Source organism: Anopheles marshallii, chromosome 3, assembly GCF_943734725.1.
Source record: "Anopheles marshallii chromosome 3, idAnoMarsDA_429_01, whole genome shotgun sequence".
NCBI lineage: Eukaryota > Metazoa > Arthropoda > Insecta > Diptera > Culicidae > Anopheles > Anopheles marshallii.
Window position 1 is genome coordinate 35839143 of NC_071327.1, and position 21046 is coordinate 35860188.

Below are 21046 nucleotides of genomic sequence, written 5' to 3' on the forward strand. Positions count from 1 at the left end.
AAATGAGCTGTAGTGCTTCAACTCTGCTTCGTTTCAAGCGAGCTTGGATTTTATGTGGTTGTTTGTTGTCATTTCCATTTGGCGCCAATTCCCCGGTTGCAGTATCAATGCAATCGTCCATACACCTCAACACAATCGACTCCAATTTCGTTTCGTCGAGTTTGAAACATGTCGTGGAAGTGCCAACCTCGCTGGAAGTTACCAAATGGCAATTTTTATCCAACTGCAATGGCCTGTGCAGTGAATGAAGGTAGACAAATTACGACGGTGATGGTAACGAATGGAGAACTAGTAGTGTCCTTGTCCTTGGCAAATATGAATCGTACCTTCTTTGAGGACCTTTACTTCACACAATGCGACCTCGAATTGCACGAACCGATACGTGCATTAGAAGCCACTGATACGAGTGTGTTCCTGATTTCGTCGGATGGTCAATTGATGGTAAATGATTTGGTGAACGGCAAGTTTGTGGAAATCGCCACTTATAATCGCGTCCTGCACGTTGAACGGAGTCGTACGAAAAGTCAACTGTTCGTAGTTAGACAAATGGGAAGGGAGCAAATAGTGTTGGAAGTTGTGGATAGTTCTACTAGATTTTTGCCTCCCACCATCACCAAACGTTATGACCTCGTGATGGAAGCTATCGATGCCAGTGCCCGTTTTTGCATCAAAAGCTTTGTTGTAAATGAAGCGAATAAACGATTTCTGGGTGATTTCTTGGGCTTTACAAAACATTCCATCGGAGACTCAATATTGCTCATAGCCATCAACAACAGTCTCTACTGGCTGATGGCACAAGATACAGGTGAATGCGATTTGATAGCAGTGCGTTGTTTTGCAACGTGTGTGATTGATTTTGAACTTTCGGAAAGCTGTCTTTGCCTGACGGTTCTGCTGCAATCAGGCGTTCTGGTTGTATTTAGTGAATCATTAGCTCCGGAAACCCTTACAATTGCTACCTCTTCGGTTTATCTTACGGTCCCCATCGAGGCATTCGCCTTTGAAAAAGACAATAATGCATTCCTATACTCTAACGGTCTCAGCATTCAACGTGTGCATTTCTACTACTCAGAAGAAACAAATCAAATCGTAACAGAAATGAAGGAAATTCTCATACGAGGAGTGATTGCGATTGCGATGTTGGATAGCAAATCGATGGCGCTGCTGTTAACAGATAACAATCAATTCTATACTGTCGATTGTTCCGATAGAAAGCAAACGAGTGTTGCAGACGTGCCAAAGATGTTTGTACTTGGAGCAGACAAACGAAGGATGAATGAATCGATGCGTATGACGAAAAGGCTCACTGAAGAGGTACACTTTGACAAACGGTTAGACGAGGCAATGCAAACTGAACAAGCCAAATTCGACGTACTTGCTTTGCACAAAAATCAGGCCGTGTTCGAGAGGCTTTCCCGTGTGGGTATAACTTTCACTCGTGATATGCCATCAAGGAAAGGACGCATTCTCTGTATGGAAAACCAGAAGGAGAACGAAGGTGTATGTCTTTTTGCTAGTCTGAAGATAGAAATCAATCTAGGATTCTACACCCTTCTTGTGAATCAGAAAAGCTGGAGCATCTACATACAGCGCAACGAACGCTTTGTCACTTATCCCGTACATACAACATTCAATCCCGAAGGTGTTCTTAATGGAATATGTTTTATAAACAAACGGGAGCTAGCAAATGGTTTCCCAAAATTCAGCGTCATGCTAGTAACAACGATAAATCATGGAAATGAAAATCTTCTGCTAACGATTCCGATGCCTGCATCTGTACAATCGCCCGACGAATGTGCAGGATATCTAGTGCAAAACGTGCCATCTTCGACAATCTTATTTGAATCAAGTGTGAAACAGGCTGCCAGTGGTATAGTAGCACGAAACAATCCTTATCCAGTTCGAACGCAGCGAGAAGAGCGCCCCATCACCTACTGCATCCGGAATGAACAATCAAAAACGAAGGCTGTTAGCTTTTCTAGTTGGTTGGAAAATAACATCTCTGACATGTGGTCCGCCTTAGATGTATCAGTCACCGTTAGCTGGCATGGTGCCAGATCAACTATGTGCCTTACAACATTCTGTCCGCTAGCGATGGATGTGGTGAAGCGTTTTTTACTGGATAATGATGAATATGATACTGAAATAGTACAGAGGAGAGATAAATTAAAAGTGAGACGTCTTCTAATGGAACTTTACAAAGTGTAACTTATCGCTAAATTGTATTATCCTTTCAGGGCATGTTTCTCGAGCTGCAGGCTATCACAGATGATGATTTAATAACGAAGCTTTACCGGAAAGTGCGTAACAACGATATCATTGATGATGATCTGCCTGCTGTTCTTCGTTAGATTGAAGTTTATTTTTTAAAATACCGCGACGATTACGGCAACGCTAAAACTACATTTTTCAATCAGTTGTGCACTTCCCCGTCGTCCAGCAGGTGACAGCTGAAGCGAGAATGTGTTAGTGACAGAAAACACAATGCGCTTTTGGGACGATTGGCAAAACAAAAACAAACCTCACACACCACCATACGGACGTCGTCGTGCAGGCGGAATTGTTTGCGTACGTATACGCGTTTACTGCGTACTACTGCTGCTGTGTATTGTGCGAGAGGTTAATGCTGGAGAAATTTTGTACGATGTGCCAACAGAGAGTAGCAGTGCTATAGCAGGTCCTCTGTCTGATGTTACCGCAGCAGAGAGTTTTACGAAAGTCGTGTCTCTTTGGTGTAGTTTTCACCAAGAGGGAAAAAAAATCTTATTCCCATACCACGGACTTGCAGCAGTGTGGTACGGACTTGCTGTGTGTGCTTCGTGAATTGCAGTAATTGTTTAACTAGTGTGCGCTTTTTTTTTCTTTCCTCCATCGGTTCCAGTGAACAAATGCAAGATCATCAGCGACACGGTGTCTGTTAACTAGTGAATACAACTTTCAAGTAAAGTGAAGGGTCGTGGTTAACGCGAGCCATTAGCGACGCGACGGAAGATGGTTTATTAAATGATAGATTCTTTGATTAGTCGATCGAGCAGGCAATGAACGCGCGGAAGTGAGAAGTCATGTGCGGGGCGTACTAGGGACAAAAGGAACTGAACAACAGAAGAAGAAGAAACCGCACACCCACAGCGCTGGAATGATGTACGCGTTAATTAAGGCACGTATCGCAAAGACCATCGAATAACGAAACCCTGTGACAGATGCTACTAGTGCTGCTACTCTGGCACCGTGTCCGGCCTGGTTGGACACTGCACTGCAGTGCAGCATAGTGCGTAAATCAAAGCCTTTATTGCTGAAAAATTGTGATGTGCGACGATTTCGCTACTTTTTTCTGCAAAGAAAAACATCAGTGAAAAGGTAAAGCAGTAAACAGGTGTCAGTGCAACTTGATGATGCTGTAATATTAACACCGTCACACGTAAGAAAAGCGAAAGATTTGGATAAAAAGAGCTTACTCCCAGCTAGATACAATAAAGTATTAAGCGAAGCTACAGAAAACGATACAAAAAAAACATTCTAGTAAGCAATGCCTCCGCTGAACAACTGCAATGGTAATAATTGTGGGGACATTATTTGCTCCCTGTCCACGCAAACATCCCTTTCGCCGTCGGACCTATCCCAGCCAGGGATTGGGGCAGTGGCGGGCACTGGAGGTAGTAGTGGAAAACCACGGTTCAGTTGTCCACATTACGCGCAGAAGATGCTGCTTAATCTTAACGCCCTTCGGCTTGACTCACGATTCTGTGATGTAGAGATCAAAGTTGGCGATGCTACATCCGTCCACGCCCATCGGGCCGTACTGAGCGCAAGTTCCGCATACTTTGAGGCCATGTTCCGGCCAGAGCTGGGACTGAGCGAGGGCAAACAGAAGACGGTCACATTGCACTCGATACGGGCGGACATCCTGGAGCTGCTGGTCGATTTTATTTACACTGGACAAATCGAAATCGAGCAGGTTTGTTGAATCGTTAGACCAGCGGAGAGATAAATTAGCATGCTAACTAATTGCTCCCTTCTTATCCTTCCATCTCTCCCTTCACGCAGAGCAATGTACAGGAACTGTTAGCCGCAGCGGATATGCTACAGGTCCCGGAAGTAGTTGACGGATGCTGCGAATACCTTTGCCGAGAACTGCATTCGTCGAACGCACTGGGTATACTGCGGTTCGCCGAGGCACACAACTGCCGTCAGCTTGCTGACGTGGCGGCCAACTTTGTCCACAGCAACTTCCCGAAGGTGGCGCTCGAGGACGAACTGCTTGACATTCCACACACACTGCTCGTGAAGGTGATCGCATCCGAGGCGCTGCGTGTCGACAGCGAGTATCAGGTGTTCAATGCTGCCCTGCGTTGGATACGGCACGATGTGGTACTACGGCGCCAGTACGTGTTCGAGATCCTTTCGCACGTACGCATCGCACTGGTACCGGTCGGGCTGATCGATCAGGCTATTGCCGAGTGCCGTGATGTGTCGCTCAAAATTGCGCTACGTTCGGTGCGAAAAGATCTAACGTCTCGCCGCGGTCAATTGGTACCGTTACGCGTATGTCCACGAGTTTGTGCGAAAAAAAGCATCTACGTAATTGGGGGTTCACGGCGTGAACAGTCGGCTGGTTGGACGCCAACGGATTGGATCTTCGAGTCAGTTATCAAATATGACATCTTTAGACGCGAATGGATCGAGTCTGCCCCGATGGAGATTGGACGCATACTGCCGGGGGTGGCAGCACTTGGTGGAAAGATTTACGTTATTGGAGGTGAACGCGGCAGCCAGATACTGGCAAATGGAGAGGTGTATGATACACAGAATAACAATTGGGAACCAATGGCACCGATGAATGTGCCGCGTTGCGAGTTCGGGTTGTGTACACTCGGTGGCACGCTGTACGCGATGGGTGGCTGGATTGGAGAAGACATTGGAGGTTCGATTGAATGTTACGATCCTATGAAAAACGCATGGCGTATGGTGGGTGATCTTCCGGAACCGAAGTTTAGTATGGGCGTCGTAAGCTTTGAAGGTGAGTCTAATCGATTAGGAAGAAATCACCGTTCTAACAGATTTGTTCAATTTACACAGGATTAATATACATCGTCGGTGGCTGTAATACTCATTCGCGGTATCTAACTGATTTGATAAGGTACGTGTGGCGCCGTTAAAACTAATAAATGGATTATTAATTTTGTTTTCACACTCGACCCACTTTTTCAGTTACAATCCCGTGACAAACGAATGGACTAAACTCGCTCGAATGCAAACAGCTCGCTGCCAGATGGGGGTAGCCATCTTGGATCGGCATATGTACGTGGTTGGTGGCAACAGCAGCCAGCAGGAAGTTTTGCGCACTGTCGAACGGTACAGTTTCGATGAGGACAAATGGTCCATGGTGTCACCGATGACAGTAAGACGATCGAGCCCGGCTGTAGCAGCTGCCGACGGATTACTATACGTGGCTGGTGGTGATCAACCTTGCGAAATTAATTTCTACCGGGCACAAATTACAATTGCATCGTTCGAGTGCTACGATCCCATCACAGACCAGTGGAAGGTATGTCCCGATCTACCCACCAGTCGTTCCGAGGCGGGTGCAGTTGTTGTCTAGAAAGATATCTGTCATTACAAGAGAGAATCATGCTTGTTTTCCGTCTGCGCGAATGCCATCGCTGTTAACCAAAGATGCGCTTATGAAGCGCCGCGATACAATAGCAATCCGTATCAATCGCCCGGACTCATCCTTTAAAACCAAAAACGCGTATATTGTTGCTTTTCTTTCCGGTGGCAGTAGCAAACGTAATTGACATTCTAAAACTGAACTGCAAATAGTCCCCATTAATGAAGGAATGTTTTAAACATATAAGTGTGCGCATACCAATTTAGATACACGACACGTGAAAAGAAAAGTATAATATTCTTCCTTTGAGTAAGTTGCAAGTATCATCTACAGGAAGGCAACACAGCCGAATTGTAATGCAATTTGGTGGACGCCTGTTTCAATTCTCATTTGTCAATTTTAAATATTTCTCAATAAAGTGTTTTGATAAACTATTGGTTGTTTTTAGTTGTTATACGGCGCTATAATTTCTTCGCGGTCTTTCCTAGCTGCAGGAATCCTGTCAGTCTCAAATACACCGGCCTTTCTATCGGATGCATCAACACCATCACCCCATCCCAATGTTAACCTACCATAGGGGTTTGGGTCCGTGTGTCATTCCTATGACATAACCAGTCGATTGCAACATAATGAGTTTAATTCGCTGTACAATAATGAGCTCTTCCTGATATCCTTTCGTTGCATTTGTATTGGGTGTGGTGTTGCTTTCAAGAGAGAAACCCCCAACCCACTGTCTCGTCGGAGGATCTGAGTATACTAGTTGTTTAGGGTCCCGTAGAAAATCAGGCCAAAAGAAAAAGCCAACCGCTTCTAGCATGGATAACAAATATTGGCTATCCTTCCCCTTCCCAATTTAGCCATATCACCTATATTCACCGCAGATATTTCGAGAATCATTGGAGGACGGTTCTGTATGTCCTGGGCGTATTGAATGGCAGAAGGGAATAGAGAGCTTATTATATCCATTAAGAGTAATTTCGTAGTTCATCGTATATCCACACATAGAGGACCAAAATCCTGTTGGAATACCTTTCTCTGGAACGCGGCAAAAGGGATTCGTCAGTTTTTGGACAATTTACAATTTTTCTGCTGTCGGTGTTGACCGAGATTGGTGAAATTTTGAACGACTTCATAGCTGCGATCACCTCTCTGTACGTCAACCCCTGCGTGAATGTATGTTGGCAGGACCGTTGGTGGGACCGACATCGAACTCTATTGGTAATGATAGTAATTGGGACGTGTTAATGGACATAATTTAATGGAAAGAACTAATCTACAGAAAAAAACTAATTCTATATTAATAAAAACTATCATTTGTTTGTGTTTTTACTATTGTTATTCATGTACCATTTGAATAAATATAGCCTTTATTATGCGTTAGTCTTGATCACTTTCCTTGCTAGGTTTTTTTTGCTTTACTCTGTTCCTATTATCAATATTTTATTTTTTGTTTTGTTTTATCTGATGCCTTTTTGTTAGCTTTCTTTGTTTGTCTAACATCAAATTACACAAGATCACTCTCTCTCTCTAACCCAATTTGTACGGTTACGTTGCCCTAAAGTTTTTCTTTATACGCATACCAACGGGTAGGTTATTTTGCAATCCCTGTTTCTCTTACTAACGTGATACACCATCATGTCGCTCTGAGCACATAATGGGTGAAATATTAGTCCATTGTAATGCAGAATTTGGTTCATATTATAACATTGCCAAAAAGTTTGAGGGTTAGGTTAGTAGCGCCGTAATGATTTTAATTTATTTTCTGTCCTTGTTCTCTACACTTAAGGTGGGGCTATATTGCTCGTTCGCCCTTGCTAATAGCAGACATAATTTGATCTATACATATATGAAATAAACTTCTGTATCATTATCGTTCTTTTCGTAATTTCTATTATATTCAAACCTACTTACAAACTCACGGTATACCGCACAGGGGGAATTTAACCGTACACTGAAAAAAGTACATATTATGAAAATGAGACGATCCTTTGATTATAATCAACTAGCTTGTTGGGCATCAGTACGTTTAAGTGGTAGTAAGCTTCCAATTCGATTGATTCTAGAATCAGTATGTTCACTTTGCTTTAAAAAACGTGCAAGCGTTAGCTAAAAAAATATTTTATTCAATCACTGTTGCGCCACTTTAAGCAGTGCTATAGAGTGTCAGCATGTCTGATAGTATCAGTGCTTTTTGTTCAATTTGCCGCAAAAGAAGCGATGTGGTCCATTCGAGCTTGGTGATATACCAAATCATTAACTATTTCCGCTAACCATCGTAGTTTTTGTCGGTATTGATAGCACAGTAAGCATATGACATTTTGAAAACGATCAACGATTCCAAAACTAATGTTACAATTCAAAAATAGTTTATCTTCACAACAGTGGTGGAATTTTTTATCAGAGTTCTCACGAGTTAATTAAAAAGATACGATACCCATTACGGTGACCACGCACAAGTGGCATTATCCCATAAATATCATAAATAGATAAATCTAATGAAAATGGGGAAAAATACAAATCATTACATTACACAAAACTTACACCAGTGCGCTGGTGGCCATCTATACCTGTTTTTTTTTTGCACACCGTTGGTCTTCATCATACGTTATGGTTACTATGTACAACCGATGAAGATATTATTTAAAAAAAAACACGGAACTGATGAATTACGTTTAAAACCAACTTACAAACCAGCAGACTGATACAAACTAATACAAACAAAAGTACCTTTAAAATAAATCACTTTTGTCACCAGTGTCTATCGGTGCTTCCGATCCCTAGCAAAGAATTATCGTTAATTTAAGCGCTGCTTGCTAAAGAGAATGTTCGAATAGGCAATAATAGACGTTACGAACATTTATACTGTCATTTTATGTGCCAACACAATCTCCGTCCGGCGGTATTGTGCACGGGAGGGTTTTAGTGGGCGCAAAACAACTTGTTTCCACCGTACCATTACTTGTTAGTGCGCAACAGTTCCGTTTTTGCTGCCAACGATGATGCGGGCAGATGCTGAGATGTCTGCGTGCCGATCGTGATGGTGCTGGGTTGGTAAGAATGTAGTTGCACGTTACCGCCGATGGTATTACTGCTACCAGTGCCGCAACAGTTGACGGGTGAAGTTAACAACAACGTACCTTCTGCAGAACCAAGTGAATTGAGCGAGAGATTGCTGTCTGTGTTGTGGTTACTTTGGTAATGATGGTTACTATGGTGATGATGCTGATTGTTTTGGTGACTGTTCAACAGTCCACCTGTGCCGCTGCTGTGATGCATATTCGAGATGGTATTACTGGTGTGTAGTGATGTCCGATTGCTGGCCATCGTACCGGCACTACCCGTTCCTGCCCGTGACGAGGGTTTACGGATTTTCCATGCTTTTAGCTTAGCCTCCATGTTGTCTAGCCGCCGCAACAGATCGGCAACTATATTGAGCGTTGAAACGCGATCACTTGGAGCCATCGGAGCATTAATTCCGCCAAGCCCGCCAGGGACAAGTGCCGTAGACGACGCGTTGTTTCCATTTCGTTCAATTATCAACTGACTGCCGGGTGATAGGAGTGCTGCCTTTACACCGTCCCCTACGATCCCATCCAGTGTTTTAACTGAATCCTGCTGTTCCATGGACGTTTCACGGCCAAAATCATTCAATTTACTCGCCGACAGTTTTACCATGGGTGAACCGAACGAACTACGCTGCTTGCTGGTGTTCAGGTTGTTATTAAGCGTCTCTAACTTTGTACCAGCTAATGTCGTTTCTGTCGGATCTGTTCCACCGTCAAGACAAACATTATTCATTTGCTGTGCATCGATCCCAGTCGTTACGGCTGTGGCGATCGTTGTTGTGGATGTGCTTTCATTCGATGGATCAAGCTGCTTGTTTCGGTCATCTTTGCTTTCGCTCATCTCGCCTTCTTCCAGCTTTTCGCCATCCTCCGGTTTCAGAGTGCGAACTTTCAGCTCCTGCTTCAAATCACGAGCCTCGTCCATTAATCGCTGCAGTTTGATTTGCATACGTTCTTTCTCGTCTACTTCCAGCTCCAGCAGCGCATTTTTCTCGTACGCTTGGTTTAACATCGATTCGAATTCCGCTACACTTTCACTGGCTACCCGGTTGGCCCGTTCAAGATCGTCATTCTTCTGCTCAAGTTCTCGGATGTACACCTAAAAACAGGACGCGCGTGAGAATCTTTGAAGATCTTAACCTTGGTTACCACATGAACCGCCTACTTACCTTTAGTTTTTCGTTTTCCTTCGCCAGTTGTCGAAAGTCGGCATCGATTTTGTTCGTTTCATTTTCCGTGTATTGCATCTTCCTCTTGTAGGATTCGTTCTCGCCGTGCAGCTGATTCACCAGCTGGTTCAGATCGCGAATCTTCTTTTCCTGCTGCTCGACCGTCATTTCTAGCTCAGCTTCCAGCTGCTGTGACTCGGTGGTGAAGTCATCGAACTCCCGTTGCGCATCGTCCCGTTCCTGCGACACCTTCAGGCATCGCTCCTTCCAGTACAGGCACTCCTCCTCAACGCTTGTAAACAGTTTATCCTCCATGATGAACTCGCTCTACACCATTCACAGAACACGATTCGATTTTACTTATACTTAGCACAATATGTACTACGAAAACTTTTCCCAACTTTTGCCAATTATCCTTCCACTGCGGTTGCTAATGTTTGTTTTCAAGCTTCACACCCAGGCGAGTGGGTGACAGCCCTTCGTCGTTCGTGGTTAGGAAAAATCAATTGTGCAATTCTTCTCATCCGTTCCGCCTCACACATGTAATGATATCGACTCAAGGCGAACAAACGAAACTACCAACAGAACGTCGCACAACGTACGACCGATACTAATGTGTTTCAGTGGAAATGGTGCCGTTCAGTCCTGGGAGGAGGTCCTGTCCTCTACGCTTCCTACACCTGACGCACGGACGAAGTGACCCGAGGACCACCCGAGGAAATGCCACCTCGCACGCGATGCAAGTGTTCGCTTGCGTGCCCTTGCGTGGGATTGCACAAACGCACCAGTGATATTGCACCTCGCACTACCAATTAACGATTTCGCACTATCCACCAATAACAACAAATTATCGCAGATGCTTCTCCTGTGCTAAGTCAAGTGCGTTTTCATTTTACGACACTATTTATTTCTGTTCTGTTTCTTTCTTCTCGTTTTTTTCTGCTCGCAAAAACACAAAATGAAAACTTCTCTGACAGCGTCATCTTGGTGCAAGGTGGTTACATGCAAGGTGTACCCTAGCGAACGAGATATCTATAGAACGTTGAATGTATTTGAAAAGGTCGAAAATCGGTTGAAAATAATGCAAATAATGAGGATATCCATAACATATGTGTTTTAAGCCTAAGTTATATTCAAATGTTAGTCAAAAGACAAGAAGTTTTTCTTTTCATCAGAACTATTTTTAATTGTTAGAGCAGCAAATGCCTTGCTTAAACCAGGTTGAATCGTTCCTTTGTTATCGCTTTGCCAACCCTGCCCACCCCTAAACATCAATGCATAATTAGTCATTTATTTGATATTGTACCGTATTCGATACCGTTGTACCGACTTGTATGTATTTGATACCGATGGAAATATAATTATTATAGAATAAAAAAATAAAGCTGAAGACTTGTCTGCACTTAAAGTACCTTTTACAGTAAATTCCCTTCAAGAAATAAATCCCACTTCTGTGTTCCCGTTGCAGGAGAGGCTTTCCAAGATGGGATTTAATTTGATCCTTCTTATGAAAACCCATTCTTGCCGACCCATAGGTGCAACGAGTTCAAGTCGATCCTAAAATGCAAGTAGTTTCAGTAGACCCGTTGGTGCAGCGAACTTGGTATGAATCGGACCCCAGCAGGGTAGGTAAGTTGAACTCGGTATCGCCGCTCTAACTGGTCGGAGTGACTTATGCTTTAATTCTACCTATTGAACTTCTCAAAACTGTTTCGATCCGACATCGTTGCACTCACGGATTGAAGTCGCTTTACGCTTTTGAACACACTGAACTAACTAATAGGATCGCACAGACCGCTTCGGGTGGCTGACCAAAAAAGAACAATAACTTCAAGAATGATTGCAAAATACAACACTCCTTGCAACAATAGCTTTCCAGACTCTACAGAGAACCCAAATCAGAACACAGTCTTGGAATGTTGTAGATGTCCAGTCTCCTCGCCGTTCGACCGGTCCAATACATCATCAATATATCTCAGTTTGGATCTATCCATGCGGATGACGAAAAAGAACTATATGAAGTGGGTCTGGTGCCATTCTTATGACATAATCAGCCCACTAGTGCCTGGCGAATCTAACTCGCTGGACGATAGAGAGGTTATCGTACAGCTCGTATAGTTGGTCGTTGTAGCGACTGCAATTAATAAATACTTCCAACAAAAAGGTTCGCAGACACAAAAATAGTCAACTGAACTGGCTCTCTAATTGGTACTAATTGATTGCATTCCACTGAATACGTTAATTTATAATTTATTATTGAGAAGCTTTCTACCTTTAGTCGTGAACTGTATTTTCACTCTTTCGAATATAATTCAGCAAACAAACGGTCAAACACAACAGGGTTTATCATTTTCGTATTTAACTGAACATCTAGTGAATTATTATTCAATTGTTCTTTATTACTTTATTAAATATTTTTCATTACTTTTCTGAAAAAATGTATATATATAAATATATAGTAAATGTATATTGTTATTCTGTTACTTTTTTTCGTCATTTTTTGCATTCCACGCGCATTATATGTATGTGTGTATATGTGTATGTGTGGGTGTGTTTGCTTTTTTTGCTAATATTTTCTCTCCTTTCCCGTCCGATTGCCTGTATCTTTTCAAAGTTTATTTCCCCCTTCATTGTTGTGTTACTTTGTAATGCTACAATGTTTTCGACTCTGGTTCGATTTTTTTGTTTGCTTTTATTTTTTCTACCATTTTATTTATCTTGTATAATGTTTGCTTACGTTAGCTTTTTGGTTTAACTTTCACTCTGATCCAGCAGTTGAATTCGTGTGTTGCTCATTCTATGTCTACGATGTTTGTGTACGCGATCGCGCGTCTACCGGAGCTTGAAAAACATAAACTATACAACGACGAGTAGGGGGAGATTTTACATAAAATAGATTCACACTGTTTGATGGCACAGTGCCGTACAAATTGAACTGTACCCTGCCCGATTTTGAGAGCACACGCGATCGATATTGCTACTTTAAGGTTTAGGAGCATATCAGATCAAACTCTCCTTTACAGTTACTATCTGGGTTTTTACGATCGAGAAATCTATTTGGATGGTAATTTGAAACGTGGTGGACGTTTGGTATTGTATTTTTTTTACTTCCGGTGGTTAGTAAAGTAAAGAATTTGCTCACATGTACTCTCACAGTGAATAAAACGGCTCGATGCTATGTTCGGTGACTAGTTTACTTGTGTTTGCTTGCTTTAAGTGCTCCTTATGTTTCCACATGCTGGTCCTGCTGCGTTTTACATATCTCTAGCTCTGTGTGCTGTAGCATTTATATGTATGCGTGTATTTTTTGTGTTTCATTCCAGTTTGGTTCGCAATCGCAAAATTCATCTATCGGTGGCGGTTATCAATGTTTTCATTCTAACTTTTCCATTGTCTTAATCTTCGGCCGACAACACGGTGCACGCTCTGTGTGCAAAACGCATGGGAACACAATTTGAAGTAATTTGCCTAATCCATGCTGCACGCGTGATACCAATGATAGATCGTTTCAACTGAGTGCATCAACATGCATGATCAACATTCACACACAGGCCTTTCCATCATCTGCTACCGATGACAAAATGATATTTGATGTTTTTGTTCAAAAAGAACAATAACAATAGGGATCTTCTATTCTTTCGCCTTTTGTTTATCTAGGAGAAAAAGCACCATTATTACATCCAAATATAGAGCCCCCGTTTCGGTTGCAACACGATGCCATTTAATGCCGCTATAGACATTTTTATAACACTACACTCTATATGACCGTCTTTTAGCTACGTTTTTAAAGTACAACTTTTAACGCATGAATCGATTAGCGGATTGTGTGTTGAATTGTTAACGCCACTAGTGCGCATTATTATGTTCTTTCTTCCACGGCTTTCTCCCATTCTGCTAATATGGCAGTGTGTTGAATCTAATATGTATGCATGTATCGCTCATTCCTCATTCGATAACAGTTGTGTGTTTTTACTAACCATCGATAGGATATATCATTATTATCGCAAGCATTTCACTAACATGGAGAGAAGAAAGGAATCGCATTCGCACAAGTTTAAACTCTCTGGGGGCGAGAGAAATTGTTTCGTTGAAGACGACTCGGATTAACTTGATGAACAAAACGCAGCATCACAGGTATTGCTCTTGTTCTACGCTTAATCTTCTACGATCGTGTAACAAACAGCGGCGATACGGGGACGAAGGTAAAATATGTCGCAAGGATACATTAACTGAAACAATAACGATGAAACACCTTAACGCTCGGAAGTAATGGTTTCACGTTTTGTTAAACTGCACATTAGTGACAAACCAAAATGAAACATACGATCGATCTAATATTATCACCTACAACACCTTCCATTCTTTCGTCCTTTCTTCTTGGCATCACATTTAAGAATGTCCTATTTACAACTGTTGTTTTATCGTTTGTTTACCTTTCGTCTCTAACTCGGAAGTTTGAAACGCGCTCTCGTAAAGAAATACATTTTTTCATCATTTTCACCTGCCAATGTCACTTTTTTGCTTGTATTCTTTTATTTGCATAACGTTTAGCAGCGTTTTCCATTTGTTCCGGAATGATCATGATTTTTCTCTTTTTTTGTTATCATTCTTTTCATTATTGATCGCATACACACCTTTTGCATATGCACACACAGTTGTTTGCGTTTGCTTCTAATATATCATTTACGCTTTTTTATCAATCACAGCATAAATCTAAACCGATCTATTAATCACAATTGCTTGTATCTTTCAGATGGTTTTAACGACTTCTCGAGATTTGCCAAACGGTTTATTCCTTTCGAACCTAAAGTTTTTGCTCATCACAATCACTCGTGACACGTCCAAATTATTCCCATTGTGAAAGTAATATTTCTGTTTTTTTCAAGGTAAACAATACATGATTTAATTTAACTGAAACTTTTACAAGCCTCCTGTAATTCTATAAAGAGTAGCGGAGTTGAGAAAAAAACGCTCATTTTACGTGATTTGCACAACGTTTAGCCTGTACTGTAAGCTAATCGAGCCCCAGATCACACAATGTTGAATGGTAAATTAAATAACACAAATACGAGTATGACAAACACAGACATTTTTGGAACATTGTAATTCATATTGCTATAGTAAAATTGCGTAAACAAGTAAAACCGCCTAACGAATAACGTTTTGCACGATTACTAATACCAAACGACCAGAGTTTGTGCAAAGGTTAAAAAATAAACAAAAATTGAAATCCAAAAATAAATCACTCTCCAATGTTTGTTCCCGGAAGAAAACGGAGAACGTATCCCTGTGGCTTTCTGCAAGTGCCAAATTCGCGGGCCTGGCAAATTTCAATTCGGACCTATACTCGAGAGCGTCATTCTTTCTGTGGGACATTTTTGCAACGAAACATTACTGTTGTTTATCGATACGTAAACTAAATCTGGGACTATCCGGTATAATGGTAACCACTTTCAGTTCGTTCGGGGACTCGAGCAAATTTTTCGCATGGGCAGCAGCCGTATCACAGTCCGTGCGGCGGGATATCAGCAGCCGGATGTCCGTATGAAGCGACAATTTTCCAGATCGCGATGTTTGAAACCTAAAATCATCGAAGTGAAGAATCGGTAGGGAGTACACAATTATTAGTCCAATTATTGCATAACGAAATACTTAAAAAAAGCAAAAAGAAATAGTTCTTACCGCAAATGGATCGCATAACGAAGTAGCTTCATTTGTTCTGCATTGCTAAGTTGTTCGATGTTTTTGCCGAGCAGCTTAAGGCTGCTGTCGTCGCAAGCGAGTATGCGCTGCCGTATGAAGGTAGTGGACATTGCTGGCATATCTCGAAAATCGTACGGAACGACAAACATCCGCACCACCGTTCCCAATGGGTTGAGCAACGTTGCTTGGACGGTGCCGGTGCGTGGTATTGAATATCCCTTTCTTGGAAGACGTAATTCACACTAGAAAACAAACACAAATAATGCATGAAAGTACGAATTAATACTCAAGCCTTAATCCTTGTTTTATCGCATACTTACCACATACGGTGTGGTTAAATGTTGCCCAGGGAGCTCGTAGAAATAGGATGCTGCTGGTATGGTAAGTTGCGTCGGACAGAAGCTACCAGAAGCGCCAAGCAGCACCTTAAAATCAGCAACCTGGTATTTTGGGGTAAGACGACGTTGCAGCAGTGACTCTTCCAGCGTTCCCAGCATCGGTGCACGACCAAACTTGAATAAATTTCTATTCAGCACCTTACTCAACATATGCGCCGTGGGTAAAAGACATGCTGGGGAACGCGCCGTATAACGACCCATCTTCAATGCCGACCCAACGGTGCCATCCTCAATCGGGAGTTGTTGATGTCCTGAGAGCGGACTACAATAACTACCACCGTTCGATGAATCCAACAGGTATGACGACAGATCATCATCCGATAGTTGTTCATCCGATCCGATCGATGATCTCTCCGAAAAGGAAGATCGCTCGGAAGGATGACGCGTACGAAGGTGACGTTGTGCATTTCGGAAAAAGCGTGGTGAAAGAGCACCACCACCAGATGGTGGCGAGAACGGAAATGCTGGAGCTGATTTAGATTTAACCGTACCCGAAACGGGACTAACAGGTGTTTCCTCGAAATCATAACGAAACAGTCCGGTACTGGACACGCCGTTCACATTGAGAGCACTTTTCGTGCAATGGCCGAACGTTCCTGCTCCATCGATCGCAATTGGAGATGTTGCGGGAAAGGAGGTCGATGTGGCCGGACTACTTCCGCTCGTAAAACCGGAATCATCGCGTGCCAAAGGAGATAAACAAAACACGTAATTGAGGTTGATTTTTGAGGATGGTTTATGTGGTACATGCTGCAGCTTTGGGCTACTGCAATATTCCTCTTTTCTGTTATTCGCATTAGCTTCTGATGATAATCTGGTGTTTCCAATAGCAGTACAGCTCAGAATTTGTTTTTTATGAGGTGAAACGCTGCTGGCCGTGCTGACAGAACAATCTGTCTCCGAACAACTGATGTATAATGGTTCTTTACAATCTTTACCATTCCCAGCTGCCGGTGTCGATGTATGGGGTCGGTGACAACGTGAAATTGTATGGCCACATTTCCCTGTTGTTCCCTGCACGTGTTCATCATTGGTCGAACCACGATCCGCAACACAGCCACACGTCTTGTATGCACTACGCTCTTTCGAAAACACATGATCATTCTCGTTATCACCGCCATTACTCCCATCATCCTCAGTGCTATCCTCTTCAGTGGCTTGATTATGATCATTGATAGCGTACGTCCTGGTTCCTAGCGTGGTTATCGTGTCAATCACATCTTCAGAGAACGCACGCCTGTAAGATTTCATCTGCTCGAAGGTAAAAACACCATTTCCAACTGTTCCCGTCGAACTGCTCAGCATCGGGCTATCACTCGGGCTAAGATCTTCACCGCCAGGATACAGCATACCATGGCCTTCGTTCAGTCCATGGATAGAATGAACGGCATCGCCAACACTACTTTCACACCTAGCTGCGCTATGTCCGCTTATCGTGGACGTTGTGCTGGAGGAACTTGGAATGGTCAGATGCCCCACTAGACTCTCCGACAGCGTTCGTCGACAACCGGGTGGGGCGGATCCGCAATCCAGTACGGTGGTGGTAGTGATCATATTTTTCTTCAACGCTTCCTTTTTCGAGGAGGATGAAACTGGCGACGGCCCTTTAAAGGCTAACGACGAGGATAACAGCGTGGTAAGGTTTAGTTTAAAATTATGCTTCGTTTTTTGTCGCTTGCACAGTCGACAGTCACCTAAATCTAGCTTCTTTTCCTTGCTGAAGGTATCACATTCGCTTGGTTCACATTTTGCTGCCAATTTGATACTGTCCCTGTCATCCCTCTCGTTGCGCCCGGCCTCTATCTGCTGGTCATGCTGCACGTTGGCGGCAACCTTAACTCCACCGCTGTTGCCACCGTTCACTGTTTCACACTCAACGATGTTATTGTTTGCAGTGGCGTAATTGTTGTTATTTAAAGCCATATGTCCATGCCCATTTTTAGCGACGTCTTGCTTCTCGCTACGCTGCTCCTCGGACCCGTTTAGCATGGCAGTTCTTTGAATGGCTTGAAGAAGCAGATCTCCCTGTTGGAGGATGGGTGAATCAATTGCACGATTCCTTTTCTGGGTATTGCCATCGTCATCCTCATCGCCCTCATATCCATCTCCTCCGACGATGAAACACGGTCGACGAACAGCGGTATTGGGCAAATCGTAACTGCTCACATCGGCACAATTCGCCCTTGGCTTTTGGACGATGCACGAAAAGCTACCTTCATCCATCGGCACATCATTTCGTGCCTGCCTAACACATCCCACAGACGCTGCTGGACCTTTATCACAGTTTTCATTGATAATATTGTAAGTCCTATTGTAATCGTTAAAATATTGCATATATCTATCACGGTTTGTGCTGCTAATGCTGCTACTAGCGCGGTTGATGTTTTGGCTAACTTCCGTGCCTTGCCGTACATGTTTATCGCCCATAGCAGAGGATTCAGTTACACTTCCGTTTGCTTCCCGCGCGCGATTGTTGCAATCGTTGCAAAACGATGCCCCAGTGGGATCGGTTTGTGTGGCTACGGACACGGCCGGCGGTATCATATCGATCGACAAACCTGATGTGGTGGTTTGGGTTGATTTTGAGTTCGTAGTGATTGGATGAAAACGATCATCACAAACCATCATTGCCTGATGATGATCGTTTGAGGAGTAAAGCGGAGGCTGAATCGAATTAATCGAGGATGTTAAAGCATTGCGGCAGGTTCCGTTGCTGCACCCATCGTTTGCGATCACGCTGACACCATTATTGAATCCTAGGGTTCCTGCTGCGGTTGACGAGTGCTTCGCTCCTGCGTTGAGAGCAACTGTCCCAACCAGGCCATTGATGTAACTTTTCGCTGATAAGTAAGATGAACCGTCTGTTGATGAACCATTCCGATCGCTGACACTGCCACCTGCGCTGCTAGTGGAGCCATTACTGTTTCCGTCCCCGGCATTGCCTGTTTTCTTTTTCTTTTCACGCTTCAACATCCTCTTCCGGTACTTGAGCAGCTGTTTCTCTCGGTGGCTAATGGCGGCCGATGTGAGCAGTAAAGTTTCATCACCGCCACCGTCACCATCACCTCCATCACCTTCAACCGCCCCTTCCATCATGGATGGATCGTACTCATCCTCCTCTTCCTCCAACTCCACACGGAAAGCGCATCGATGTTTGCCCTTCTCATGACATGGCAAAGGTATGCGATCGGCTTGCTGCTGTTTCTGCAAACACGCAATCATTTTCGCTGCATCCAATGCGGCATCGATACCCGGTATGCGATCAAGCCGAGGTAAGCTTTTCAGACAGACCTGAATTACAAAATTTTCCGCCACACTCGCATCTGGGAAGTTGTGCACATTCGGCTTCTCGTTGAAACACGCCGTGTTGTCGTATGTTCGAATGCGAAACAGAATATCGAGCTTTGCCTGCGGCAATGAAAATGAAGAAGACCCGCCACCAGATTTGCAGACGCCCGCAGGGATTATTTTTTTTATGCGTGGATGCGAGAAAATGTCCGGTTCTAGCGATTTTTTTATCAGATCGGTCCAGGCAGATATTTGTGAAAAGTACAGCTGACTACGTATGGCCGCACACAGTGACTGGATGGTCATGGTCGCAGGAGATTTTCTGAACATTTACGAAAGAAACAGACAATCAATTGAAAACAAAGGCAAAAATACTGGAGTTAGCAAATGGTTTGGAGATTACTTACGTCATTACCAGCTTCAGAATCCATTGCTCCAGAAGAATGGTGTGGTTTTCGGGGCCCAAATAAACCTCGATGCAAACTGCTTCACCGTTCGTCAGGATAGACGAAAGCTGCTTGAAATAAACTTGCCAGCGAAGGCACTGAAATGGAGCAAAAACGGAAATGTGTGATTCATCAATGCGTACAAGTGTAATATGTTTCGGACAGCTTACATATTTGTTGCGATAGCTGCAGTGATGCTCCGGTCCGTCAGCCGTGTCCGGTTTGGTGAGTCCAATTTTCTTTAGAAACTGTTCACAGTGGGGTCCTTCCCGCGGGCTAGACGTCGTTTGCAGCTTCGAGGAAGCATAACCCACCGCTGGCTTGCGAGGCTGAGCAGAACTGACCGATGACGACGAAGACGGTATGGCGGAAACCGATGATGAGGTGGAGGAAAAGTTTATGAAGCTATTGCCGATCGGATGGTTCTTGATGGGCGACACGGTACCAAGTACGTTCATTTTCTCGAATCCACTATAGATGACGACACCAGCGGTAGCAGAAGAAATTGGCAGCTCGTGCGGAAACCAAGATGCAGTCGACGACGATGACGACGAGGACGCTCGAGCGACTGGATCGTGCTGAGACACCACATTGGGGAATGAATCATAAATTTCCCTTTCATGTCTGCGGCCGCTCAACAGACGGTTCGGTTCACCCGACACCGTCACCAGCTGCTGCACCTCGTTCTTGCTCGTGCTCGGGCAGGAGGAGCGGATTTGCTGCAGCTTCAGGTTGATTCGTTGCGTTTCGTTCGGTGTATGGCAGCAGGTCATCGCTAGCGATTTCTGTGATTCATTGATGGCCATTAGGCTGCACTGTTGAAGCGAGGACGCTCCACCAGCGCTCTCACTCGTACGCCTCTGTCCACAAAACCCACCACCTTCCTCCTCATCGTCGCCACCTGCCGATCCGGATCCTGTTGATGATCCTCCGCCTGCTCCTCCACCACCACTGCCATTTCCATGACCACCAATGGGCACGCTCGAGGTGGCACAAACTGTGGCCGACGCATTGATCGAACTGTCATCAAGTGCCGATGATCTTCCCTCCAGCACAAGTGAAGCTATGCCGATTGAAACTGGAATGGCAGGATGTTTAGGAGATATGGAGCTACCGCTGTGCATCTAAATAGGAAAAAAAGAAAACACCAACAGTGTTTCTTTAGTAAAATTAATTACACTTTGCGAACAAAATGGCTTATAAAATAGCTATAAAAAATATATATTGCTTTTACATTCAAATTGTATTGGTGGCTATCAGTATTTCGTCAAAGCACTGCTGAGGGAAAGAGTAATTGTTGTCTAACGAGTTTTCAGCGGCCTTCGACGGCATACAACGCGCGAAAGACAACGAAACTTTAATCCGCAAT

The 21046-nt window shown here is 43.7% G+C and overlaps 4 protein-coding genes across 4 annotated transcripts; 2 read left to right on the forward strand and 2 right to left on the reverse strand.

The window, feature by feature from the left end:
- Window positions 1-168: 168 nt before the first annotated feature.
- LOC128712548 (uncharacterized) lies at window positions 169-2351 on the forward strand. The gene is made up of 2 exons (XM_053807440.1): window positions 169-2172; window positions 2238-2351. The coding sequence occupies exons 1-2, from the start codon at window positions 169-171 to the stop codon at window positions 2349-2351; spliced, it is 2118 nt and encodes a 705-aa protein (XP_053663415.1).
- Window positions 2352-3526: 1175 nt separating this feature from the next.
- LOC128714295 (actin-binding protein IPP) lies at window positions 3527-5599 on the forward strand. Its single transcript, XM_053809171.1, has 4 exons — window positions 3527-3955; window positions 4045-5017; window positions 5077-5137; window positions 5209-5599. The coding sequence occupies exons 1-4, from the start codon at window positions 3527-3529 to the stop codon at window positions 5597-5599; spliced, it is 1854 nt and encodes a 617-aa protein (XP_053665146.1).
- A 2964-nt stretch (window positions 5600-8563) lies between these two features.
- On the reverse strand, window positions 8564-10157 carry LOC128712270 (nuclear distribution protein nudE-like 1-A). The gene is made up of 2 exons (XM_053807165.1): window positions 9843-10157; window positions 8564-9772 (listed from the first exon to the last, which is right to left on the reverse strand). The coding sequence occupies exons 1-2, from the start codon at window positions 10155-10157 to the stop codon at window positions 8564-8566; spliced, it is 1524 nt and encodes a 507-aa protein (XP_053663140.1).
- A 5076-nt stretch (window positions 10158-15233) lies between these two features.
- On the reverse strand, window positions 15234-20801 carry LOC128713618 (uncharacterized). The gene is made up of 5 exons (XM_053808477.1): window positions 19848-20801; window positions 19639-19775; window positions 15866-19553; window positions 15525-15787; window positions 15234-15423 (listed from the first exon to the last, which is right to left on the reverse strand). The coding sequence occupies exons 1-5, from the start codon at window positions 20799-20801 to the stop codon at window positions 15234-15236; spliced, it is 5232 nt and encodes a 1743-aa protein (XP_053664452.1).
- Between the last annotated feature and the right edge of the window lie 245 nt (window positions 20802-21046).